The sequence below is a fragment of the Corvus cornix genome, chromosome 18 (assembly GCF_000738735.6).
Source record: "Corvus cornix cornix isolate S_Up_H32 chromosome 18, ASM73873v5, whole genome shotgun sequence".
Taxonomy (NCBI): Eukaryota; Metazoa; Chordata; class Aves; order Passeriformes; family Corvidae; genus Corvus; species Corvus cornix.
In genome coordinates this window covers 12,322,297-12,347,369 of record NC_046347.1, presented here as the reverse complement: position 1 = coordinate 12,347,369, position 25,073 = coordinate 12,322,297, and the positions used below count along the sequence as shown (strand labels likewise).

Genomic DNA, 25,073 nt, shown 5'->3' with positions numbered 1-25,073 from the left:
ACAAGAAACAGGTGAAAACACACTCCTGCAGCTGGAAATCAGACCTGAATCCATCTGTTTCAACCTGTACTGTTTTACCAAATTCACAGCTTATTAGAACATCTCAATGGAAGATGACCTGTATGTATTTCCATCTCATACACACATCCAAATGGGATCCAACTACAGCAAAGCTACTTTTATGTCAGAAGTTGAACAATAGGCAACATCTCAGAGCTGCAAGACAGACGATTTCCTTACATACGCCTCCTGTCCGTCTGCAATGACCTATTCCAGAATAAAGACAATCTGTCCACAGAGGTCAGTGGGAAGTAAAGGGGACAGCTAGGGAGAGCAAATTCCATAATATCCCCATACAAAATACCTAACAAAACATTAATAGCAAAAGATCAAAACAGAGAAAAGCAAATATTTATTAAAATAAAAACACTGTTTTGACTCAAGTTTTAAAAGAAGTTGGAAAGAAAAGCACAAATAGGTCATTGAGCTCATTTTATGGGCTCAGAGGTCTCAGCGGCGCAAAGTTATGTGCCAACAGAGCTTTTTTCCATACAGACACGTCATGCTTTGAAAAGACCAACATTTTTCTATTTTCCCCCTCAAGAAAGTTCAAAAGAAACACTTTCCAGGTCGGAAAGCATAGCTAAGTTTTCTTATGTTTTAGGGACATGAGACAGTTGAGAGGCCTTTGCAGACTTACCTCATCTCGCATGTAAATACAGACTGGAGACAATTCACCATGCTGTTCCATCAACTCCCTGCAAGAAAGAGCAAAACACTGCAGCATCTGCAGAACAGCCTACCCTCTCCAAAACCAGTGCAGAGTAACAGTATAAAGTGAAATCAGCTGGCAACACTGTCACCTATGTTTCTCCAGCAATAACCACCTCATAGTTCACAGAATCACTATTAGACATGAGGTAAACAATTTGCTTCAATGCATTCACTTTTTCTTAAACACAGCCTAAAAGTTTAAAAGAAAAAAAGAAATAAGTAAAGTAAATTCTGAAATTAGCTGATCTTACTAGATAAATTTAAGCTCATCACTGTTTTTGTGCCTCAGTACCCAGTCTGAAACATTACTTAGTTATACTTGCTCTTTTTAATGCAAATTAAAGACCTCATTACAGTTTAGACTGAAGTTTCACTGGGGAGAGGTCCATTTCTTTTCACATATGCACAGCAACAAACAAAATTAAATACTGTTCTAAAGCAGATCAACTAAGGACAAAGAACTTGCCTGTCTTAGTATCATTTTAAAAAAAGAAAAGAGAAAGTAAACAAACAAACAAAAACGAAGAGCACAGACTTTCAGATTCTGGAGACCAAGCCAAATGAAAGACTGCCACTGTAGACAAAGTGAAAATCAACCCATATTTAAGCACTTCAGTGATGTAGGATACACACGAGACATGACGCGAAGTCCCAACAGACCATCTGCAGAGGAAGACATAAGTGAAGGACCCTTATCACTGAGATGGGGAAAAAACAGTAAGATGCTACTCTTTCCATTTTCCTCTAGGTAAGCAATTCTGAGGTATTCCAGTAAGAGAAGCTTTATTATGTATTCGCTTGATCGAACACAAAAAACAGACAGGGGAAGGACAATCACAGCAAGTCTCAGTTCTCAACCAGCCAAGATGATGTGATTTCAAAAGGGGAAAAAAAAAATGATTGACACTTTCAGCATGAAAACCTCAGATGTCTACAGAAAAGTAAAAAGCCTTACAGAATTAACCAGTACATTATGCTGAAGCACTGGAATCAGTGAGAGCATTAGATTCAACATGAGAAGAAACTCTGTCATGTTGGTCTCCACTTTCAGCAAAGTGAAACTCAAACTGAATGTGGTAGAGAAGAATGTGGTAAAACATGAGATGGAGAATACTTTGCTTCTCACCCCAAGCACCGCTTACCAATGGTAAGAGGTGACCAGGAAAACACTGCCCACCCTAAGACAGTGCTGGTTTGGAAAGATATACCTGGCTGAATTCTCACAAGCATTTTTTCAGAAGTTTCAGATTCAGACATTTCAGCCTAACTCAGCCTGGAAAACTACAAAAGGTGAGAATGTTGCCCAGGATACTCCCCATCTACACAATGAGAACGGATGAGATTTATCCTTCTCCCTACATCCCAGTAGCTCTTCTTAGCACATTCTGTCTCAAACTCCCTGTCCTGGCAGTTGCACCAGGATATCCCTTGGTAAAGAGCTGTATGTACCATCCGTACTGTAACGGTTTTTCATCAAACACAAAACAGATGAAACTCCTCCTCATGGTAAACTTCCTTCATCTTACTGCTCTCTACAATCCAGTTGCAGGGGGGGTTGGTGGGGGGAATGGCTTTCCACTCACTCCACCAGGAAACCATCACCCATCACCTGTGAGTCAAAGAGAAGCCACCTCTCTGCAAGGCAGCTAAGGAAATCCACCCGGCAGCCCAGGAACGTGACACATCCTTGCTCACCTCCTGAGGCCTCTGGAGCCAGTTCCCAAAGTCAGCTTGCCATTTTATGCCTGACTACACCAAGTGTTCGTTATTGAACATCTAAGGAGCTTTGCAAATGACTGACTTACAGCGTTATGTGAACACTTCCACTTAGCTGTCTCTTCAGCCACCAGATTTTAGTCCCTGCAGTGAACTTCACAGGAAAAACCAAAACCTGCAGGACCCTGGCAGCCTGAAAAAAAAATCCAGTAGTTTTCACTGAAAATTAGAAGTTTTGGAAAGGTATTTCTACTTCACACTACTCTGCATTGTTTGTAATTCCCCAGTAGCAGTAATAGCCGCACTTCCTCCTAAATACATCTGCAAAACATTGATCAACTTAGCATTCATCAAGTGTCACAAAATTTAAGCAGAAACTCAGACTGCTTCTATCTAGTACATCACTTACACCTATACTTGTACATTCAGGGTACATTCTCTATCTTGTCCCTAAATTTGTGAGCATCGTACCTGGGGCATGGATCAGGATATAACTCTAAGAACACGATGTCAGTGATCAATGCTGGCTGCATTCTGACTTTTCCTGGAAAGGAGTTTAATGAACAGAGTCCCACCACTTAAAACATTGTGCCTTCAGCATCACATGATTTAAACATTTCTATTTTGGATGCAGTATTACCAGAAACAAAGTTATCTCAAGGATTTATGTAGGAAAAGGATCCCTTAAGTAACAGTTGAAATCCACTCAGTCAATCAAGCGTCTGGTTCTGAAGTGACTGTACATTACATGGTCTGTCTGTGCTGTGGCCACACTGACTGCTGCTGCTAGAAGAGCTGAGAACTCCACAAACAGGCATGCAATATACCCAGCCAGCAGGGAAAGACCACCTTAGGACACGGATAACATTCTTCTGTTCTGGTAACAAGGAAATAACCCTTTGTACTTTAGCAACCTGCTTGCCCAGCAGAAGACCAGAGTCTGCATAACCAAACAGGTCTTCTGCTCTCAATGCAGTGGTTCCAATTAACCTTCAAATGAGTGTCATCATTTTCACAGCTACTTAACAACAACAGCTTTGTCAACATTATCTCAGTCTTTCTGCTACATCCAAAATGTTTCCTAGAGCAGCTGATTAGAAGAATATATATACAATCGAAGTATTACACCATACTGTAACACATATATATTTAGCCCAGCGTAAGTGACAAAAGAAACTGAACTGAGAGGGAGGTAACCAGCCTATGAAGTAGAAAATGAAGGGAAATAGCCATTAAAGTCCATGAAAATTCATCAAGGACATTTACACTTAGACTCAAAACTCAGCCACAATGAGTAAGTGAAACCAGAAGCCACTCAGGATCGAGACAGCCACCGGAAAATTATGATACTCAATCTTTGAGTAATTCTCAAGAGCCAGAGGACATCAAGGATTTCCAGCTGAAGGATGTGAGGGAGCAAACCTGTTAAGCACAAACCAGAACTGAGAGGTCTGTTTGGTTTAATTGTAGCAGTCTATATGCCATCTTGATCAAATGGTTAAAAGCTTGCAAAGCACAGTGGTATGGGACAAGGTGAGTCACAATGAAACCCAGAGGTAGAGCAAATCCAAATAGAGCAAGCTATGAAACCAGTCCTGAGGGTCAGGTCTGTTTTAGGAAAGTCAGCAGCTGAGAACTACTTCCAGACCAGTTGCAACATATTCCAAGGAGTTTATAGTACCAAGACTGTAAGACCACTATTTCAGAACACTTCTTCCAGCCACTACAACAAATCCCATTGTGCAGAAAGCAACAGACACCAGAGCATCCAAAATACTATACGCAAACTTCAGATTATGAAATACAGTTAACTCTCTGACTCAAGGTGAGCAACCAAACCAATACTAGAATAGGTCTGCCTCCATCTGTGATTCTACAATTAGTTATTCTCTTTCAGGGACAAAAAGCACTACACAATGCTCTGCAGGAACCAAGAGATTAAGTTTCTCATACAAAAGAAGATTGTCTTGTGATATAAGACCCAGGCTCCAATCTCCACTGTTCCTCTGGCAGCAGTACCTGAGGAAATTCCCAAGATCAATGCCTGATGATGAAAGGCAGAAAAAAAAAAATCTTTTCTCAACTGGAGAACTGGAACAAAAGACCACCAGAGACTGCCCTTAGCACACCATAGCAAGTTATTGCACTCAGACTTCTCCAGACAATCCAGGAGAGATACTCATCCCCACCTTATTTTCAATAGGTTTTGCTTCCAATTAAGATTAGCTGTATACCTCAAGGAATCCTCAATAACGGTGCACAAAAGATATAGGACTGATGAGACACAGAGAAACGGTACAGAATCACAGAAAAGGCAGACAGAACAGCCCAGGGAATAAAAGCTTGAACCTCAAGCTGCTGTCTGTCAGGAAAGGTGGATGACAACCAGCTAGGGGAAGAAAATCTGAGGCACAACGGAACACGTCCTCACCAAAGATCAATAGGAGAGGAAGCCAGTTTGACTTACAGAATCCAGTTTCACTCACTTTTCCAAAAACTGCTTTCCACTTCAATCTAAGCAACTCTTTGAAGAATCTTCGAAAAACGTATGGAAAATATCTGAACCGAATGAATGACCCCATAGAAGCAGTGAAGAATCATAATGACTATCAAAGATGTCTCTTAAGTGCCCAAAGTGCAACTGCTCTATGGACAACAGCCCATAAAGCTGCTGAATCATAATGGCTATCAAAGATGTCTCTTAAGTGCCCAAAGTGCAATTGCTCTATGGACAACAGCCCATAAAGCTGCTGAAGCTGCAAGGCAGGCAAGAGTGGGAGATAGAAATGCAGGCTTCACACTCATAGAGCAGACAACACTGTGCCCTCAACCAGCCTCTGCAGCACAGACTCCAGGCAAAGATCCCCAGAGACTTATTTTTGTCTAACTCTTGGAAGCAGCAGGCTCCTCCTCCAGCTGCTGCTAATCCATTACATGCACCCACTGAGGCAAGCACACACATCAAACATACTGTCCTCTCTTTGATGTGCTGCTCTTCAGAGGGGGAACGGCAAGCAGATTAGATTCCTTCATGTAGTGATCTGACAGGGCCTGTAAACATCTTGTGCAAGGACTGCCGCACGCTGAGAGGAGGAGCAGCCCTACAATAGCTTCCAGACCTTCTTCAGACCCAATTAGCCAAGATTGATGCTGGAAACCCAGGGGAAATTCCAGTGGATTTAGAATACTTCCCCTCACGCACTTAGAGCAGCTGAGCATTCCAGGAAAACATCTCCAGTTGGAAAGTCCAAGGAAGGATTCAGCAAACATCAACAATTAGCTGACTAGTTAGCCAACTGAATCAAAATACACTGAACAGCAACTCAGACCATGAAATCCATATGGATAGCTGTAGACCAAGCTTGTCCTGTGACTAAATCACACACAGCACCTTTGCTGCCTGTTGAACTTAATCAAGTTTGCAAAGTCCATCCAAACATCTGAACTCAGCTCCCAGAGGGCAGAAAAGAGCAGCTGTGTTCTGAACTGAAGTTATGAATGCTTAGCACACTGCAGCAGCTAGAAGCTTAAGAAGAGCCACATGTATATTAACGAGTAGTAATACAATGACCCGTAACCAATTATATAAAAAGCTCAAAATTTAAACCAAAGAAATAATCAACTAATATGTGAAAAAGCCACACAGAGGTTATTTGTCACTGTCAGTAATTACTACCCCCCACCAGTCTACCAGTCCCCAAACTGCAACAGGCACTCCTCTCCTCACAGAGGGCACACAGGGTGTACCAAGGGACAAGAGGGGACTTAAAACACTCAGGAAAATTATACCTGTGGTTTTTGTCCTACCTCTTTCCTCGATTAAAAGAAAACTAATTCTTTCATTGCTAGCATTTACATGAATACTGTTCCTTCGCTTAGGAATAAATGTCACATTGTAGACCTGGTCCATGATTAAAAACGGAATGGTTGTCACAGCTCCAAGGCTTCCTCTTCCAAACCATGAGAAATAGGAAAGAAGTGCCTTTCTTTGAGAAAAGTTTATTAGCTTGACATTTCAAAACAATACAGCCTTTTAAAATCAAAACTAAAGACAAGAGGTAGCACTCGATGTAGACTGCACTAAAATAATAAGATTTCTAACCCATGTACATATTCAATAAATGTAGAACCAGAAATTCTTCCATTTAAACAGGATCTAATCAGTCTTTTGAAGAGTCCACGTTAACCTGCTGAGAGCTCCAGATTTCCTTGAAGAACATGCACAACAGCAAGCCTCGAAAGCAACAGCAACCCATAAGAACCCACTACACTACAGGGAATGGCAGCACAGAAATACTGGGGATCAAGATCATCCAGGCTAACACCTCACCTCTGGCAGTAACTTGACTTCAAACAGGTTTGTGTGAAAGGAAGGTGGTGCAACATATCCCAGTATCTTCACAGCTTTAGGAGTTTGTTACCAGTTTATGCCCTGAATCAGGAGTGCTACTCCCAGATTAAAAAATAGTAATGAAACTATGGAGTGTCTGAAAGAAATCTGAAAGAGCAAGGAAAATGCAAACATCTCTGTTATAAAGGAGAAATCCCAGTCAAATAAACGCAAATTCTACAAATCTGAAGGATTTAGCTGGGTCCCCGTAACAAGTAATTAGCGCCATGCAGAGATCCATCCAAACAAGTATTTTCTCACTGCATTGCTCACCTGATCTTTGCAAAATGGTTGAGAAGTTCCCACAAGGTCTGTTGGCAGAGGAAGCTGTCTTGCAAACGGGAGCCATCCTCCAGCTGTAATGCTATCCGAACCTATAGGAACACCACACTGAATTCATCTGAAAATTGAATGAAAACTTATTTTTCTTCACAACTTTTAAAAATATTTCAGTGGTCCTTGTTCATCCATGCAAACATTCTGGCCTGAATTCCTGTTCGTTGGGATGAACAGCTCCTGAGCATGGCAGAGCCCGTCCTGGAATACTAATCAGCTTTCATGGGTCCCTCTCCCCTGCCACATCTTGAACTGGAACATATTCAGAGAAAAGCCAATGCAAACATCCCACATAATGTGTCATCATGAGCAACGGAGGTGTTCTGTTTTATACCAGACAAAACTTTACAGTAAGGGTCTTCACAGCTACATAAAACAAATTCCAATAACCCAGACATGACTGATGCAGCTGCACCATCTAAAACACCAACACAGAGCTTTGTCCACTTCAGCATCCCTTTCCAGAACAACTTCCCTGGGACAAAACAGTTTACTTGCACATCCACACACAGAAACAATGAACACAGTCCCCATCTATCCCTGCATTACTGAAGGCCTAAATAACCGTTACAAGTCCAAAGAAATGACATTTGTAATTTGCAACTCACTAATGCTTCCTAACCACCAAATTTTGACATACAATTTAAGAGTGAAGTAGCAAAAAATCTCAACGATAATTCTGGATGTTAAATTATCAAATTCTTGAACACCTGCAGAAAAATGCAAGGGCCAGCCAGCTGCTGATTTTAACAGGTCTTTTCCAACCTGGAATGCGAATACCCACATTCATTAGCAGGTGCCACATAAACTTCAGAGAATTGCTTCCCGACCTCTCCCCCCCACCCAAAAAAAAGGAAAAAAATCCGAGGCATTTCTAAAGTGAACACATGCTGGGGTTGATCCTTCGAACTCCTGATTGTCCCAAGGGAAAAGTCTAGCAGCTGACCAAGCAATAGAGAATGGCAGAGCACTTTAAGTGTTATCTTTACCTTTTAGAGAATATTCTGCCTTTTTCAGAATGTTTTCCCAATTAGCTCACGTGTCTAAAGAAAAATCATAAAAAATCCTGTAGCCACTAGATAGAACCTGGTTTCTCCAGTCAACTTTAGTTTTCAGAAGTCCACAAAAACTGACCTTATTCCAAAGCCTGAGAAGGACATTAGCCCAAGACAGCCACAGGCACTTTCTTTCATTCTGTGTTTTCATGTGTCCCTAACACTCTCAGTGTAGCCTCTCACTGAGTGTAAGATGTGTGTGCAAGCATGAGGGCAGGGGCTACAGAGAGATGGGATAGAGACACATTCCAGCAATCTACTGTGATTTGCATGGAGGAATATGTTTGTCATCTGCCCTGGCTCCCACCAGTCCTCACAGGACTGCAAATGCTGATCTGCTGGAGACAGGAATTTTTCTACATAAAGGAAACAGTGGCATAATTAACAATGAGCCGACAGTACAATGTCGTTTCATCCCACCATTAACACAACCTCATGGTTTCTCCTACACGGAAGACAAGCCTTAGATTATTCTCAGCTACAGCAGAGCGATGACAGCTGACATCACCATTCTGTAAGAAACCAGCCCAGAAATTCAGACTACCAGTTGCATCAGGTTTTGGGCAACAGTTCAAAGCTAAACATGTCACGAAAGTCTTATTCAGTCCATTAGAAAAGTCTCTTTGAAAACCCCAGGGGCTACATAAAATAATAGCGACCAGTGCAAATTATTGTCTAAGTTTACAAATATTTAAACAAGAGGCTGACAACTTTAACACCAGAGCTGTACTGATAGTGCTCCTGCATCACCTGCCATCACAAAGGGAATTTGTTCAATTTTTCACTAAAGAACTGTCTTACAGGAAACAATGTTTTCCACATGCAAAGGCAAATCCAAAAGCTTTCTATTTTTAAAACATCAGATTTGCTGAACAAACTCATGATTTATCAAAACCTGTATTCTGTCTCTAGGGTAACTGCTGTCACTACAGGAAAGCACACCTACTTCTACAAACATAATCTTAATAGAACATACAATAACAAAAGACACAGAATCAAATTCATCCCAACATTACTGCACCCAGCCAGCATGACTGAGTGCATCACCACTGCCACTACACCCCAGCCACAGTCACCTAGCTGTTATAAAATTCCCTATTTTTTAACACATACTCCCTGTCGCAGGGAATTCTTTTTAAATCTGCTCAAGTTTGTGGGGCAGGGATTCTGTTTAGACTCTGCTTTTCACGTGTGCATTTGCTGCATCTTCTCACCTCCATGACACAGCAGCCAGCACTCCTAGGGAAGCCTCACTTCTGTAGATTGTTCTGCTGAACTGCAACTGAATAGTAACAACTTATGCTTCTACTAGCTCTTCTCTTTTGTGATCTAAAGTAACTATTCCACACTATAACCCCTCTCCTACAGTGCACAGTCCTTCTTGCCCTTTCTCATAATGTAACTTCAGGGAAAACAAATAAAAATCACTGTTTTCCTTCAGTACCTCCCAAACTGGATGCAAATATCAGATAGTCGTCACTGCACCATTTCAAGAGAAACACTCTTCTCTGGAAGACAAACTCCATTCCACCACAACATTTCACTGAAAATTTTAAGCAGATGCTACTGGTTTGTGGTATTTTTTTAAGTAAAGATGTCATTTGAAGCACAAATGTCTTTCTACCCCAAAGTTAGAAAAAAAGGCATTAGTGCCAAAACAAAGAACAGAGGGGTTTTACAGAGAAAAATATGAACATCAGCAACCCCCAAAACTACATTACACAGTGAACTAGAGCAGAGATTCCAAAGCCTTCTCACACCACAAAGTTCACTTTTCAACTTAGCAGTTTCTCTCTGTGCCAGTTAGAGCAACTGCCTATAACAAACACCTCTAACACTGCTTGGCTGACAGACATTAAGAGATCAGCACCAACAGACCTGCAACTTCGATGAAACTTGAGAAACTCCCTATGAGGAAGTTAATAAATAGCAAGATGACTGTTAGTGATAGACAAGTTTTCATTCCCAGGCTACTTAAGTAAGACCACACATCATTTTTACAACATGAAAAATTCACACTCAATAACATCTATGCATCGCTTGAAAAGTTATGCCTCCAGCCACAGGGATACGTACAGAAGATTTTTACACTCCTAAACATGGCCATAATTTCTAGAGAAAACAGCATCCATAAGCCCTTTGCAAATGATACTAAATAGGGACATTTGGCCACTGCTGAACTCAGAACATGTAATGAAAGGCTCTAAAGCTGTGTAAACATGCCACGAACACCAATGCTAGGAAAGCAGTAAAAGAAGATTCTGTAAGAGTCTGAGATTTAGTCAAAATCCAGAGCTGGACAACAGCAACTGAAACAGAAGTTAGGAAAGGGAACTGAGTTAGTAATCACTGATGTTTAACTTCTTAGCTATCCATGACTACTAGTTTTTCAGTTCCCCAAACCATCCCGTCCTCCAGCACAGCTGGTACCCCATGCTCATGCAGACTCTAAGCAAAGACTTTCAGGTACTTAATTACCATTTTCCACTGCACTTCAACCAGTCTTCGGCAGGTCTCTGACACAAGCATGGCCACACCAACCTGTGCCCTTGCTCATTAGATCTGATGGGATCATATCAGCACAACTGATAAATGAACAGATCAGGTCACATTGCATAAATGAACATACCGTGGTTCCAACTCCTGCTCTGTTAGTGACTGGCACCATCTCCAGTTTGGCATTGTTGGGCAGCCTAGCAAATCTCCACTGCAAGGACAGGTCCAAAACATTCCTCTGAAACCTGAAGGGGAACAGAGCCTATGAGCAATACAAAGTTCAGGTATTGTGCAAGAGAATTCCCAGGAGACTGACTAGAAGCCATAAAAAATGATTCAATAATGAACAATTGGTAAATATAAAAGCACCATCAACAAAAGCTCTTCTGCACACCAGAACAGCTGCAGTTTGTAGAGGTTACAGAGAAGATATCCAAATCTATGTTCTTCCTTTAAATGTTTTAAAGAGATAAACAGCAACCGACTACATAACCGAGCCTAGTGAAATACCAAAGTACTCTCCTTTTTTAGTGCTATTCAGACAAATGACAAATAAATGACCTCTCAATTAAGACACCATAAAAGCAGAGGGTCAGACCCCCAGGTAAGAGGGGAGACAGGCGTTGCCGGTCTGTGACCTGGATGAGGTGTCCCATGGCAGCAACATGGGGCCTCGCCGTCTGTCCCAGCAGCGAAAGGAACGTGGCATAGGGACACCGGGAGGAACCGACCTGAACAGAGTTTAGTGTGTGCCCCGACTCCTCGCACCCACCCCCACCGCCCGCTGCGGACTCCGCCAGGCCCTGGACACCCCGCGGGCGGAGCGCGGGCTCCGGCAGCGCCAGGCCCGGCACGGAGAGCGGCCGCGGGCGGGGCCTCTCCCACGGCCGCAGGCAGCCGGACCGGGGCCCGGCCCCGGCCCCACGGCGGCACTCACTTCAGGCCGTACTCGCCGGGGCTGCCACCCTGCTTCCTGCAGACCTCCTCGAGGACCTGCGGAAAGAAGAGAGGCGTCACAGCCAGCCCGCGGCCCTGCCACCATCTTCCCTCACCCCCCACCCCCCCGCGGACCCACCTGGAGCAGGACCGTGCCGGGCCCCACCCGCACCGTGACCCGCCGCCCGCTGGGCGCCAGCACCGACACCGCAGCGCCTCCCCCACCCGCCGCCGCCATCTTCCGCTGCCGTGCCAGCCCCGCACGGTCGGGGCGGAGTCGGCCCGGGGCCGTCCTGCCGCGGGCCCGCCCCGGCCCGGCGGCTGCGGAAGCGAGCTGTTGCGGGCGAGTCCCGGCCTGGCGGAGCCGGCCCGCGGCGGGACGGGCAGGCGGCTCTGAGGCCGGGGCGGAGCGGTCCGCCCGCGGCGGGTGCGGTTTCCTGGGCGCGAGGGGGGGCTGGCGGCAGCAGCGGCCCTTGGACAGGGCATACGGTGGGCGGCTCGGGCTGCTCCCCCGGCACTGGGCGGGGGCGACCCCCGGCCCTGCCCGCTGGGCCGGGGTGGGGGCGGCTCCGGAGCCGCCGTCGTCTCGCAGCTCCGCGGGGAGCGGGAGGGGGAGCAGTCACGCGTCCCGCTGTGCCTGACTGCGCTTGTGTTGTCCCTTGGGTTTCCGATGTCGGCATCAGTCACCTCCTCCAGGGAAATAAAACATTTTCTCGTTGAACCGGGATCCTGCCCGGCAGCGCAGGCGGGGACCCCGAACCGAGGGCCGGCCGGCCCGGGCATCCCCAGGCAGCGCTGGTGGCCAGAAATCCCTTGGGCTGGTGGATCCCTGTCTCTCTCCTGAGCAGTGATACCGAAAATCCCTGCGGTTACTGGGAAGGTTCTTCTGGGCCAAATAGCAGCCCTGGCGAACCCCGCATTTCACAGGGGAGCGGGGCGCATCCTGGCGCCTTCTCAGTGCCTCAGGAGCGTCCAGGCAGTGTCACAATCGGGGCGCCGTTGGTCAGACAAAGCACAGCATCCTGCTGCCCCTGAAAGCCATTTCTTCTGGCAAAAAGAGAAAAAAGTTGACTTGGAACCTCGCGGTCAGTGCTGCAAACTCAGCTGGTCAGGAGAGATGGCTGCAGCCAAGGAACCGAAATTATCGTACATTTCACAACACACAATTTCCCAGAGACTTTATTTCATTTATGGGTTTCCTCTTCAGTCTCAGCACGGCCTCTGCATCAAAGGCGCTCTCAGATTCGATGACAGTCTGTTTAGTTTGCTATCATAAAAACAAAACAAAACAACCCACCAAAAAAAAAAACAAACCCCAAAACTTTTAGTTTGAGTAACCACTGGAATTTATTTAGCCTAAGTTGTAACCACACGCCAGATACTTTCTCTTTTCTCTACTTCTTCTATATTTATCCTATATGTTAAGCTTAAGTCTCCACTTCTACCCCCAGCACCCACAAAAATGTCTGGTTTGCTTGTCTTAAAAAGGAAAAAGATCCTTTCAAGGAAAGACACTTTCATAGAAGATTACACTTGCTTGTGTTTACCATATCAGCAGCGTGAGAGAAGGGATGAAAATGAGAATTTTAATGATGGAGAGACATCCCCTTGCTTATGCATGTGGATTCGTAAGTCCACCCAACACCGTAACTGTTCAGTGAGATGTAGAGATAGTAATAAAGGATGTCCAGGTGAATAATGTTTAAAACAATGCTTTAAAATGTCTTTACGTGTTGTTCATTCCATTGGGCAGTATCATTGCCATCATATTTATAGAGCTACAGTGTTCAGGATATACAGTTCCCAACCTTTTCAAATTCCTTTTGCTGTAAATATACGTGGAGAGGTGTAAGGACTTAAGGGCAAGATTTTCTGAAAGCTGACACACTTTTGTCTAAAATAGGGTGCAACAAATATCTATGATATTCAAGTACTTCTTAGTCTTTAAAATAGGGAGAGATCCAAAGCTCTGCAACTATCTCACACATAATGAAGATATCCCATTCTTCCACTAATTAATACTTTTTTCTGGAGGAGAAGAAGCAATTAAGATGCCTTTGTTAACTGCAGTGACTATCCCCCTGCTCAGGCAGAGCAGCCATTCCAATTTGAAAGACACATTTTGAGTTTCATAGTCCAAAATTGGTCTCATTTCTGGATGGGTGTAGCTCCTATTTGATGTCTGAAGCAGGCAGCTGTTTCCTTTTTTGCATCTGGAAGTGACACTTCCCTTAAAGAAACGTTGTTCCTGTTAAAAAGACACCAATGTAATTTGATCTGAACATTTCCAAATTGTGGGATTAGAAGTGATTCTGGTTGTTAATGGTATGGCATAATCACAAAGTTGCACGGAGGTGAAGGGTCACATTTCATACCCAGAGCCACTTCTAATCTCGAACATTTATCTGAAATTAGAAGCATCAGGAGAGAAAAGGGGGAGGTGACTACAACCTGGAGTCCATTAAAGTGCCACAAAGAAAGAGTAACCATTTGGGAATGGCTGAAAACACCTTTATATCAGATTTCTGCTCTGACCAGAGCTTCATCTGGAAATCGGTCAGTTAGTCAGTTAGTGCAAAGTCTGAAGCAGTAAGTCCTGAGCCCTGTCAGGCTGGAGGATTCCTGCAAATCTACCAGGTGAGCCCCAGCCAAACATCCTCCAAAAATTTGTCATAAATTGCATTTCTTTGGTAATTACAGTGAACATGCTGCAGAATGATCTTCCCTAATCCCACTTTTCAGGCAGCTGGTGCTTTGCATTCAATACATAGCCCTGGCACTGTCTGCATCTGCATTGTCACAGGCATACAGGGAATAACTCATATTTGCTTCTTCATAAAGCAGCAAAACCTCACCTGCTTTTATTTTTTTCTTTCTTCTTTCAAAATTAATAGGAAATTAGCTGTGAACATCTAGAAATATGTAGTAATGAGCTCCAAAATATGATGCAGAACAAGCCACTTATCACAGTAACAATGATTCTGGAGTGTTTCCTGCTGCCTGTAGCAACATCACTGACCACAGAGTGTCCTGGGGATGTTCAAGAGGTGGTTCCTACCCGAGCATCACTCAGCACACGACATCTGTACGCAGGCTTTAAGAGGGCTCTGCTGCTCTCCTGGAGTTCTTTACAACCCCTGGCCTCGGGGTCAGAGGAGGCAGCAGTAGCATGACTGTGTAAAAGCAGGATTCTGTCGGTGAGTGGTGCTGTATGGGGTAACTTACACCACACACATACTTCTGATCAACACAAGACCCAAGCAATGAGCCAGGGAGCTTGGTCTGAGCCAGGACTGCAGAGTGGCTCAAATAAGGAATGAGAGGTGGCTGTGAAGGGGAACCATACCTGTGGTACGAGTCCTTACACAGGACCCAGGTGTAACCCTCTTGGTTCCTGGGTTTCCTTGGGAAACATCTAAAGGGCAAGTGCTGGGACCGCCTTAGTCCTGGCAGGGTACGAGGGAATTCAGAACTGTCTCATAAGCTTTTGTATAGGATAGTCCAATATACTGAACATATCTTGGGACATAGTGGAGCACATTATGCAGGACATTTCACTTTCAAAGGTATTAAATGGAAACTGTATCTCCCTTAATATTATTTCCAATCACTACAAGTCTCTTGCTTGCCTCCTACATACCTCGTTCCTACCAATAAAAATGCCAAATCTCCAGTGCTTGGAGCAGGACTCCAATTCTTTCAGCTTTCTCTGAGCTTCTTTTTGTACTGAGGCCAATCTATTCAATGTAGGGAGGGTCTTATCAAAAAATTAAAACTCAGTGAACCTCTCATGCTGAAGTATTACAAAATTCTCCAAAATCTGTGTCACTTCGATGTTCACTCAAGTTCAGTATGTCAAGGAGTTGAACGGTACCAGATTTAAATGTTTAGAAGTTAGAAAGGCTGTTATACCAGACCTACAGCCTTACATTCTTCCTCATAGCCCCTTGCTCGGCCATGACAAGTAATACAACATTTTACTGGACTTTGGAAGCGTAGTAGGAGTGCTCTGAATGAACCCTCCCCTGAGTGACCTGAACCAGAGGTCAGAAAGCTGAAGAGGGCTCAGTAAAGCCAAGCCAGGCAAAACTTAAAGTTCTTTGCTTCACTTCTTAGGACAAAGATCTGCAACTTTAACATGCATTCCTCTCTGCCATAAGGTTCCTCCCTGGTGCATCAGAATTGGTTGCCCCTTATTGCAGCCAGCTGGTTACCAAGCAAGGCATTACAGAGTGCAGGAACTCAGCCCTCCATGGAGAGAAAGAGCAGGGACACCAGGAGGAATGCAAGCCTGGCAATGGGAGGCACGGCAGCTTTACTGTGAAGGATGGAGTTCAGCAATCTTACCCCTCCTGTTTTCTTGCTATACCTAGTGGACTATGAGGTCCTGAAGTTGTTTATGCCAAATCTTCCAGGGATCCTGGAACACTCTGAGGACTTTCTGCTTCAGACTTTGCACTAACTGAGCCAGTTTCCAGATGAAGCTCTGCTCAGGCCAACTGATGAGTTCCTTAACTTGTTGTAACTAGTCTCAGTGATCCATTGCTTGGACCTGGCACGGACAGTGAGGAAGGGAGGTTTAGGCCAGTGTACAGAAAGATACAATGATGCAGAAATGTGCTGGGACCAAAAACCTGTCAGGGAGTGCATATCGTGCACTTGAGGAGGTGCACAGTCAATTGAGTAGCTTTTCTTGGCTTCAAAGATACTGTTGTCAGTATTAGCACTTAAATATAACATTTGGAGGTAAAAATCTGAGTGAGAACAGAGCAAGAACTGAGAGTACGTAAGAGTAACTGAAAGATAAAAAACCCAACATGGCAAGCAAACCAAAACCACATGCTACGTGTGTAGGAAACATAGAGCTGAGTCTACATTCAGAAAGTCCAAACACAGTAAGGTAAAAAATGTAGTTGCAGCAGTGGGACAGCCCTAATTCCAGCTTGACAAAAAAACCTTCCACGTGCTATTTTAAGATTATACTCTTTTCACCTTTTCTGATCCCAGATAGATTATACTTCCCAGTTAAGACAGTCTTCCTGCTCCTTTCTGGAAGGCTGTCGAGGAGTGTGAGTTGTCCTATTTCGTATTTAAATGAAGTATTCAAAGCGTAGCATTTTCTCTGTTTTTCCCCGGTTTTTAACTCCGAGGTCTGCGATAAGGCCATTTCCAAGGAATTTCCCCTCTCTCAGATGACCGGCACTCTGGTGACAACACGGCTTTTTCTCCAGGATTTTTCTTGCAATTCCTGGAAACGTCCGGGCCCCGTGGGAGAGCGGCCGGCGGTAAACCTCGCGAGCTGCCGAGAGCAACAGGGCGAAGCCTCTACGGCGCGGAGGCTTCGACCCCCGGGAAAGCCGCGCCAGCGGCTGGGGGCAGCAAGGGGGCCGGAACCCCCGCCTCCGGCCTGCCGTGACTCCGGCACGCCCGGGGCCTCCACGTCCCCTCCTGTTCCCGGCAGCAGCATCCTCCGGCCGGGGACGACCCGCCGCCGGCCCCGGTCAGCCGCGGAAGCTAATCAGACCGAACGCCGATGTCTGGGACCAAACGACCGCTTCCCGCTGCGCTCTGGGGGCCAGGGCCAGGCCGGAGTCCGGCACCGCGGGCCATCCCCGGCCAGCGTGGGGGATCCCGCACAAGAGCGATCGGGCGGCGCGGCGCCGAGCTGCGCCGGTGAAGCGGCGGTGGCACGTCCCGGGGCGGGGCGGGCAGTGCCGCCCACGCGGAGCCGGGGAGGAGCTGCCGTCGGGGCTGTGGGGGGAGAGGGGCGGGACGGGGGGCGCGGCGCGGGCCTGGGGCGCCGCCACGGGGGCTGCCACGTGCGGAGCCTCGCGCTCGGGCGGCCCGACCGCCCCCCCGGCCCCGGAGAGAGGCCGCCCCGGGCCCCCGCCGCCCTGCGGGCGAGGCTGTCGGGCGCCGCCGCCACCGCCGCGGCCCCGGCGCCGGCAGGGGCGGCGATGGCGTCGCCGTCGAGCGCGGGGCGCGCCCCGACGGAGCGGCCCACCGTGCCGGTGTGGCGCGGCGCAGACCCCCCGCTCCCTCCGCCTCGCTCCGAGGGGGCGGAGGGCAGGGCAGGGCGGGGGCTGGCCGGCTGCTGCCCCACGCGGCGCCCGGGCTGGCGGCGCCCCCGGCGCGCTCCCCGCGCACTCCGTGCCCCTCTGTCATGCTCGCCGCCTGGGAGCGGGTGGCGGGCTCCTGTGCCGGCAGCCGCGCCACCGAGCCCGCGCCGCCGGCGCTACCCTCTCCGCCCGCCGCCGACCCCCGTCCCCGCGGGTGGCGCGGCGGGGCGCGGCGGAGCGCGGGCGGCGCTGCCCGCCGCCGGGGACTGGCTGCTGCCGCCGCGGCGAGCGGCGGGTGGCGGCGGGCGGCGATGGGCACGGCAGCGGTGCACCTCCTGCTGCTGTTGGGGCTGCTGCACGCCGGGCCCGGCGGCGAGGGCAGGAAGGGCTGGCGGCGGCGAGGCCCGGCGGTCCGCGAGCGCGGCGAGGCGGCGGCGGCGGCGGCGGCAGCCGAGAGTTTCCCGCTGGACTTCACCGCCGTGGAGGGCAACATGGACAGCTTCATGGCGCAGATCAAGAGCCTGGCGCAGTCGCTGTACCCCTGCTCGGCCCAGGCACTGCCGCACGACCTGCGCCTGCACCTCCTGCACAACGCCTCGGTCACCTGCAACGACGGCAGCCCGGCCGGGTGAGTCCCCGCGCCGCGCCGGCCCCTCCAGGCGCCCCGGGGCTGCCCCGCGCGGCCGCCGCCGTTCCCCGCGGCCCCGGCCCGAGGGCTGCGGCGCCACCGCGCGGCGGCGCGTGGCACCGGCGGCGACAGGTGCAGCGAGCGCCTCCCGGGCGGCGGCCCCGGCGTTTCCCCGGGCGGACGCGAGCGGCGCCGCCGCCAGAGCCGCCGCCCCTGCCCGCCGCCCGTCGCCTCGGCGTGGTCCCGGCGCCCCGGCCCGACTGGCTCCAGAGCCTTGCGGCCGGGCCCGGCTCCCGCTTAGGCATTGCCCCTTGTCTGTGCCCGCAGCTACTACCTGAAGGAGTCCAAAGGCAGTCGGCGGTGGCTGCTGTTCCTGGAAGGTGAGCGCCGGCGCCCCCGACTTCCGCAACGGCGGCCACGAGCGGGGCGGCGACCCGAGGCTGCCCTCGGTGCCCCGGCCCCTGCGGGCCGCCGTCCCTCGCCCGCGAGCCCCCGGCCCTTCGGGGCGGCTGACCCCTGTCCTCTCGCCAGGAGGGTGGTACTGCTTCAACAGGGAGAACTGCGACACCCGCTACGACACCATGCGGCGGCTGATGAGCTCCCGGGAGTGGCCCGCGACCCGCGTGGGTAAGTCGTCCCCTCCACCCCGTTGGGCAACCCCGAGGGACTGGGACCGGGCTGAGGTAGCGCCCGCTGTCACCACCGCCCTGGAAGGTGCCTGGTTGCTGCCCCGTGAAGATCCCGTGCCGCGGGCACGGGCAGGCGTTTGGGTGCACAGGCATCGCCGGGAATGGGTGCTGCTCTCTTCGCTCTCTTCTCACGCTGCAGCCTCCTAGGTAGCCAAACCTCCGTCACTCACACAGATCATCTAATTGAGTATATTGGAATTTACCTGCTAGGATTTGTATTCTGGGGAGGTACTTAAATAGGCATCACAGGTCTCTTCTGTACTACAAGAAGCTTCTAGACAGGCTTCATCTGTAGCACGAATCAAATTCTTAATGTCAAATCTGCCTAAGGGCAAATTTAGAAATGTTCCTTCCACTTCCCTTGCCAATGTTTTTCATCATGGATGTTTGTTTTCTGTGTGGTCAGAGGTCTTGCATGAGGCTCCCACGATTCCTCTGAAATCACAGACTGTCATCTGTATGTTTCTTGTTTCTTTGTGCCCATCTGCAGGAACTGGAATCCTGTCCTCTCAGCCAGAAGAAAATCCCCACTGGTGGAATGCAAACATGGTGTAAGGAGGGACAACGGAGGGAAATAGCTTTATACTTAAACAGCATCTCCTGCCTTTTAGGCTAGCAAGAGTGCTGCAGAGACAAGTTAAGACTAATACTTGGAAAAGGAAATTGTGTGTTTCCTCATTTGCTGCAGTTCAACTCTCTAATATGTAGGGCTGACAAGGTCCAGAGAAACTTAAGTTCAATCTCCTTGGAGTTTTGGGGTGATCTAATGGAGAAAAACTGGGGATACCTTAGAGAGCCTTCTCAAACAGCTGCAGTGCTGAATCCGTCATGAGCGGTGGGCTGATAGTGTGTTACGCATCTGACAATTTGAGAAGAATGTGGAGCAGCTCTCCTAGTTCAAAGAAGAGAAATGAGAGAGACTAGTTTATATATGCATCTACACAGAAGGGATGTTAATTTATCTTCTGCAAGACAGAGACATGAGAAGTTAATTCCTGCAAAAACCTCCAATGGTTGCAGTCAGCATTTACACTGCACTGACTAGATTCTTCTCATTTTCCATGTGAAAAACTGAAGCACAGAGAGTTGCCCTGTGACAGGGCATCCACTGTGTTGGCAGAATAGCTGAGAGCAAAGTCGTGGTTCATCGTTCCATCCACTGAGCTTAGTGCTTCAATTAGATTGATAAAAGACACGTTATTTATTGATTTAATTCAGTAAAACTACCAGTGTTCAGGAGAAAATTCAAGACAGTTATAGTTGTCACTTGGTGTGCAGGAAGGTAAGTTGTCAAATTGGACAGAAACTCTTCCCTTTTCCCCTTCCCAGGATTTTATTTTCTTCCAGCTAGGTGACCCCATCCTCACCCTGTTGTGCGTGTCAGAGGCACAGCCGGACTCACACAGCTCTCTCTTACAGATTCATCCCATATTGCTCAAGTGATGTTTGGAGTGGTGCCTCTTCCAAGTCTGAGAAAAGTGAGTGTTGCTGATGGGCCGTTGCTGCCCCAGACATCACACATTAAAGGATGTGGCCAGACTTCTGTGAAACCACGTGGACGAGAAACAGGCTTTTTCTTGCTGAAGGGCAGGAAAGAATATCAAGCTACTTCCAGATAAAACATCCTGATCTCTTTAGCTCAGGCTGTTTTGACATAGTTCAGAGCCACTGCTTGCAGAGATGTTACACTGATGCAGTATGTAAGGATTAGAGGAACAAAATTCCTTTTAGATGAATCTCCAGGTTCCAGCACGCAGCAAATTAATTGCTGTAGCTGAGGGACCATGGACTGTTGCATGTAACTTTTGCATGGCTGACCTGAGAGGCAGGACTGTGAATTTAGTGTCAGACTTTTATCAGAAGGATGTTTTGCCTTAGGCAGGAGCCATCATGTGTCAAGCTAAAGCTGTCTGCAGGTTTCTTTGGGAAACAGCATAATTCATCTTAATACATGCTGCATTACCATCAGATGTCATTCTGGTGGTGTCACAGTAAGGGACCTTTTCACCTCATCCCAGTTCCTTGGAGCTGTTCCTTCGGAGCAGTTACACACCAGCAACCACGGTGATGCCAAGGAAGCAGTGTCTGTGTATGCATAACATCTTGTGAAGCATTGCTTCTCTGAATTGGCTTGATGAATTGGGAAAACAGGGAAGCAGTAAGTTGGAACTGAGGTTCCAGGTGGTAGGAAGATGTGTGTTCCTCCAGTACCTTCCTTCTTGTTTTCCTTTTCCAAGTTTACTCATTTCTAAGCACTGTCATAGGAAGGTGCTTGTGTAATTGAGTATTCGATTCACTCTGTTCTCTTTCAGGGCAGCACATTTTGTATGGGGTGGGGGAGAACCTCTTGTTAGGTGTATTTGGTATAGGTGGATAAAATGAGCCTGAGTTTAGATTCGTAATCCCTTTGGAAGGTTCTTAAACATTTTTGGAGAGGAAGTAAAAGTCTGAGCCTGGACAGGAAGGAATTTTTTTGACACTGAGCTGTCTTCCAGATGAATATGCCTTCATGGGAGCACTGATCATACAGGAGGTTATAAAGGAGCTGGTGGGAAAAGGTCTGAGCACTGCGAAAGTGTTGCTGCTAGCGGGGAGCAGGTAGGTATCCACAAGATTCCGTTTGGTGAAGAGAGCTTTCCACAGCAGAAAGCTGTTAAGGGAGGAGGTCTCAGCAGTTCCTGAAACATTTCTTCTAGGAGTACAGTAACACTAACACAGCAAACCCTGTATCTCCGGTCAGTTTTCTCCTGTAAGTGGTCAACAGAGGATGATACAATATTACTTCATCAGCTTCTGGTCCACTTAAGAGAAAACTGAGAAAATGATAACAAAGCTTTGCGTTCTTCTGTGCATCAAGAATGCTGGTTCCTGTTGGCCGACATCATAAGACACACACCTCCTGTGAATTGTTTCAGGACACCAAAATAAAAACCAAACTTGTCTCACACAGGTGCTCTGGATCATCCTGTGTTGCACAAAGCTCTGGTACACTCAGTGTATATTACATGGGAGCGTAATAGAGAAGTTGCAAGGAGTGAATTTGTCTCACTTCAGATGCTTTTAGTTTCTGAGCTGCCAACCCCCTTGGAAATGATACAGAGCACATGTATCTCCCAGGAAAGAGAGTAACAACAGGACTTTACTTTTGAGCTACCAGATTATTACTCAGCACTAGCTTTATTTCTGAGTTTTGCAAAGCCAGGAAATAATGTGGTGTCTACCAAGTTTGTGGTGAATGGTTGGATAGCTCTTTTGTGGGTAGATGAAGGTCTTTATAGCATGTCAGTGCTGAAGAAGGTTTGTCTGCTAGCAAGGTCTGTAACACCTTGCTAGCAGTGTTACAGTGTTGATGCAGTGTTGATGTTGTTGTTGCAGTGCTGGAGGGACAGGAGTGCTCCTGAATGTGGATCGAGTGGCAGAGCAGCTGGAGGAGATGGGTTATCAAGGGATTCAGGTTCGAGGCTTGGCAGACTCTGGATGGTTCCTAGATAACAAACAGTATCGCAGAACCGACTGTATTGATACCATAACATGTGCTCCAACAGAAGCCATTAGAAGAGGAATAAGGTACAGTCAGATGCTCTAAAGTACACTACTTTAAGAGGTTAGAGTGTGGAAAAGATCTCCTCCTCCTCTGTGTTCCTTCACTTTGATACTTAAGGAGTATTGTCTACATCAGTGGTTTTTCAAGTATTTTATTGGAAAAGACAATAATGGAAAGTCTAGATGTGCGAAAGAACATGTACAGTTGTAGATGCCCTAAAATGTGTTGATGGGACAGTGCTGCTGTGAGAGCTGTTCTGTCAGTTGAAATTCTAATCCGAACAGAAACTAGGATATGGAGAGGATACATTGTTAGGATTGCCCTGTGCCTCCCATTCTGTTATTGCTTTGTCTTCTAGATACTGGAATGGCATTGTTCCTGAACGCTGTAAACTGCAGTTTAAAGAGGGAGAGGAATGGAATTGCTTTTTTGGATATAAGATTTACCCCACTCTTCGATGTAAGTACCAAAGGAGAGAGATCAAATGGACTTAGGGTTTCCTCTGTATCTGTAACTAACTTGGAGCAATCCCTTTTCTGAAATTCTTGTCTTTCTAGGCCCAGTCTTTGTTGTCCAGTGGCTCTTCGATGAGGCCCAGCTTACTGTAGACAACGTACACCTAACTGGCCAGCCTGTTCAGGAAGGGCAGTGGCTCTACATCCAGAATTTGGGTAGAGAGCTGAGAAACACCTTGAAGGATGTGACGTAAGTGTTTCATTGAGAAAAACCTGTCTCATTTGTTTCTAAGAGACATTCTTATCCAGTGCCCTAGTGTTCTCAGACCTCTGCTGAAAAAGGAGTGTTGTAAATTTGGTGACTGTTAGTTCATCTACATCAAGAATCTTGCCTTTTTCATTTTTGTGTAAAATTCTACCCTCTCCCTAGTCTGGAAGGTTTGATTCAGCGGGATTTACTTTGTCCTTCAAGACATATCCACGTTTCTGTTTTTTCCTTTAGAGCGAGCTTTGCTCCTGCCTGTTTGTCCCACGAGATCATCACACGCAAGTAAGTGCTTGTGCAGATCCTGTGAGAGGTGAACGGGGATGCAGCTTGGGAATGAACCTGTCCTGGCAGCCGGACCCCTCTAATGTGATCTGTACGGTTTGTCTTTTCAGTCACTGGACTGACATCCAGGTGAAGGGGACATCATTACCCCGTGCCCTGCACTGTTGGGATCGGAGCCTCCATGAGAGCAACAAAAATGGGAAGGCTCCTCTGAAAGGCTGCCCAATTCACCTGATTGACAGCTGTCCATGGCCTCACTGCAACCCCTCGTGCCCCACAATCAGGGACCAGTTCACAGGGCAGGAGATGAATGTGATCCAGTTCCTCATGCACATGGGTTTCGATGTTCAGAAGATGGCACAGCAGCAGGGCCTGGAGCCCAGTAAACTCCTGGGGATGCTCAGCAGTGGTAACTAGGGAGGGCTCATCAGAGGGGCAGAGATTAGATCAGGAGGGGAGAGAGAGACTCTCAGCCCTTCTCCCAAACTTTCTAATCTTCTTCCTTAACGTTTCTGCAGGCAGATGCATGCTCGTACCCATGCACACTCACACCTGTGCACTCACATGCTCCCACACTCTTGCACGCTTATGGTGTGTCAAGAACAAAAAGAAAAAAAAACAAAAAACCAGGCAAGCAGCAATTTCTTGCTTACACTGTTTGGCTGGAACTTGTTCCCTCCAAACTCCTGGGCTAAGTTTCAGCCGGTCACATCCTCTTCCTGTGTTACACAAGGCAGTCGGATACAGGGAGTAGCAAAGCAAAGCCATAAATAGCAGCAATGAGAACCTTCCCCAGATCTGGGACATCTTCCCTTGCCATGAATTTTACATCATAGACTCATTACAAGTGGTGAAAAAAGCAAGCACTGGATTTCTTCTGTCCAACTAGAAGTGAAGAAATGATTACATTACTTCCTGGAGGTTAGCATCTCATGCTGAGTCACAATATACAGACCCAGGACATGTGCTAGGGATGGACACTCTTGTATTCAATTTATTCATATTATTTTATAAAATGACTTTTTTATTACTTTTTTAAACTAAGCAAGAAATATAAATGATATTGTAACATATTTTTTTTTAATAACGAAGAAACCTCTTGGTACTTTGGCAACGTGGACATATTTATTTTAATATGTAAAATGCTATTTATAAGGGCTGACCAGAGAACTATACCTATGTCTTTGTAAAGTTGTATATGCTGCTCATTTGAATGGGTTATCCTGATGGTCACTTGTGCCTGGGAGAGGGCTAAGGGTGGTGTTGACGTTTTGTATTCATTAGATTTCTGTGTTCCCATTGCAGTGTTCCTTGTCATTGTTTCTCTGATGAAGAGGTTGTAATATAAGGTTTAAGTACAGAGACTTTCACCCAGCACCTGATGTTTGCAGACTTTCACAGCATTTTTGGCTTGCCTGTGATTCCCCAGGTTGTCCAGGGCATTG

General features: G+C 47.2%; 2 protein-coding genes and 1 long non-coding RNA gene across 4 annotated transcripts in view; 1 reads left to right on the top strand and 2 right to left on the bottom strand.

Moving 5' to 3' along the window:
* Positions 1-11,952, bottom strand: part of ASPSCR1 (ASPSCR1 tether for SLC2A4, UBX domain containing) — a 40,021-nt gene extending 28,069 nt beyond the window's left edge. The window contains exons 1-5 of one of the 2 annotated variants that reach the window (XM_039562530.1): positions 11,843-11,952; positions 11,705-11,760; positions 10,901-11,012; positions 7,154-7,254; positions 701-758 (exon numbers count right to left, since the gene is read on the bottom strand). In XM_039562530.1, the coding sequence (XP_039418464.1) occupies positions 701-758; positions 7,154-7,254; positions 10,901-11,012; positions 11,705-11,760; positions 11,843-11,941 (426 nt within the window). In that variant the 5' untranslated portion in view covers positions 11,942-11,952. Of the gene's footprint in view, positions 1-700; positions 759-6,820; positions 6,950-7,153; positions 7,255-10,900; positions 11,013-11,704; positions 11,761-11,842 lie in introns of those variants that run through there. The other variant, XM_010413377.4, reaches the window with a different exon arrangement.
* A 914-nt stretch (positions 11,953-12,866) lies between these two features.
* LOC109143214 lies at positions 12,867-17,381 on the bottom strand. Its single transcript, XR_002043223.2, has 2 exons — positions 16,696-17,381; positions 12,867-13,951 (listed from the first exon to the last, which is right to left on the bottom strand). It is a non-coding gene; the product is annotated as an uncharacterized LOC109143214 (long non-coding RNA).
* Positions 17,382-18,065: 684 nt separating this feature from the next.
* On the top strand, positions 18,066-25,005 carry NOTUM (notum, palmitoleoyl-protein carboxylesterase). Its single transcript, XM_039562532.1, has 11 exons — positions 18,066-18,390; positions 18,718-18,770; positions 18,922-19,017; positions 19,570-19,630; positions 20,499-20,557; positions 21,575-21,677; positions 22,455-22,646; positions 22,982-23,082; positions 23,181-23,328; positions 23,581-23,628; positions 23,739-25,005. The coding sequence occupies exons 1-11, from the start codon at positions 18,074-18,076 to the stop codon at positions 24,043-24,045; spliced, it is 1,485 nt and encodes a 494-aa protein (XP_039418466.1). The 5' UTR covers positions 18,066-18,073; the 3' UTR covers positions 24,046-25,005.
* Positions 25,006-25,073: the final 68 nt, after the last annotated feature.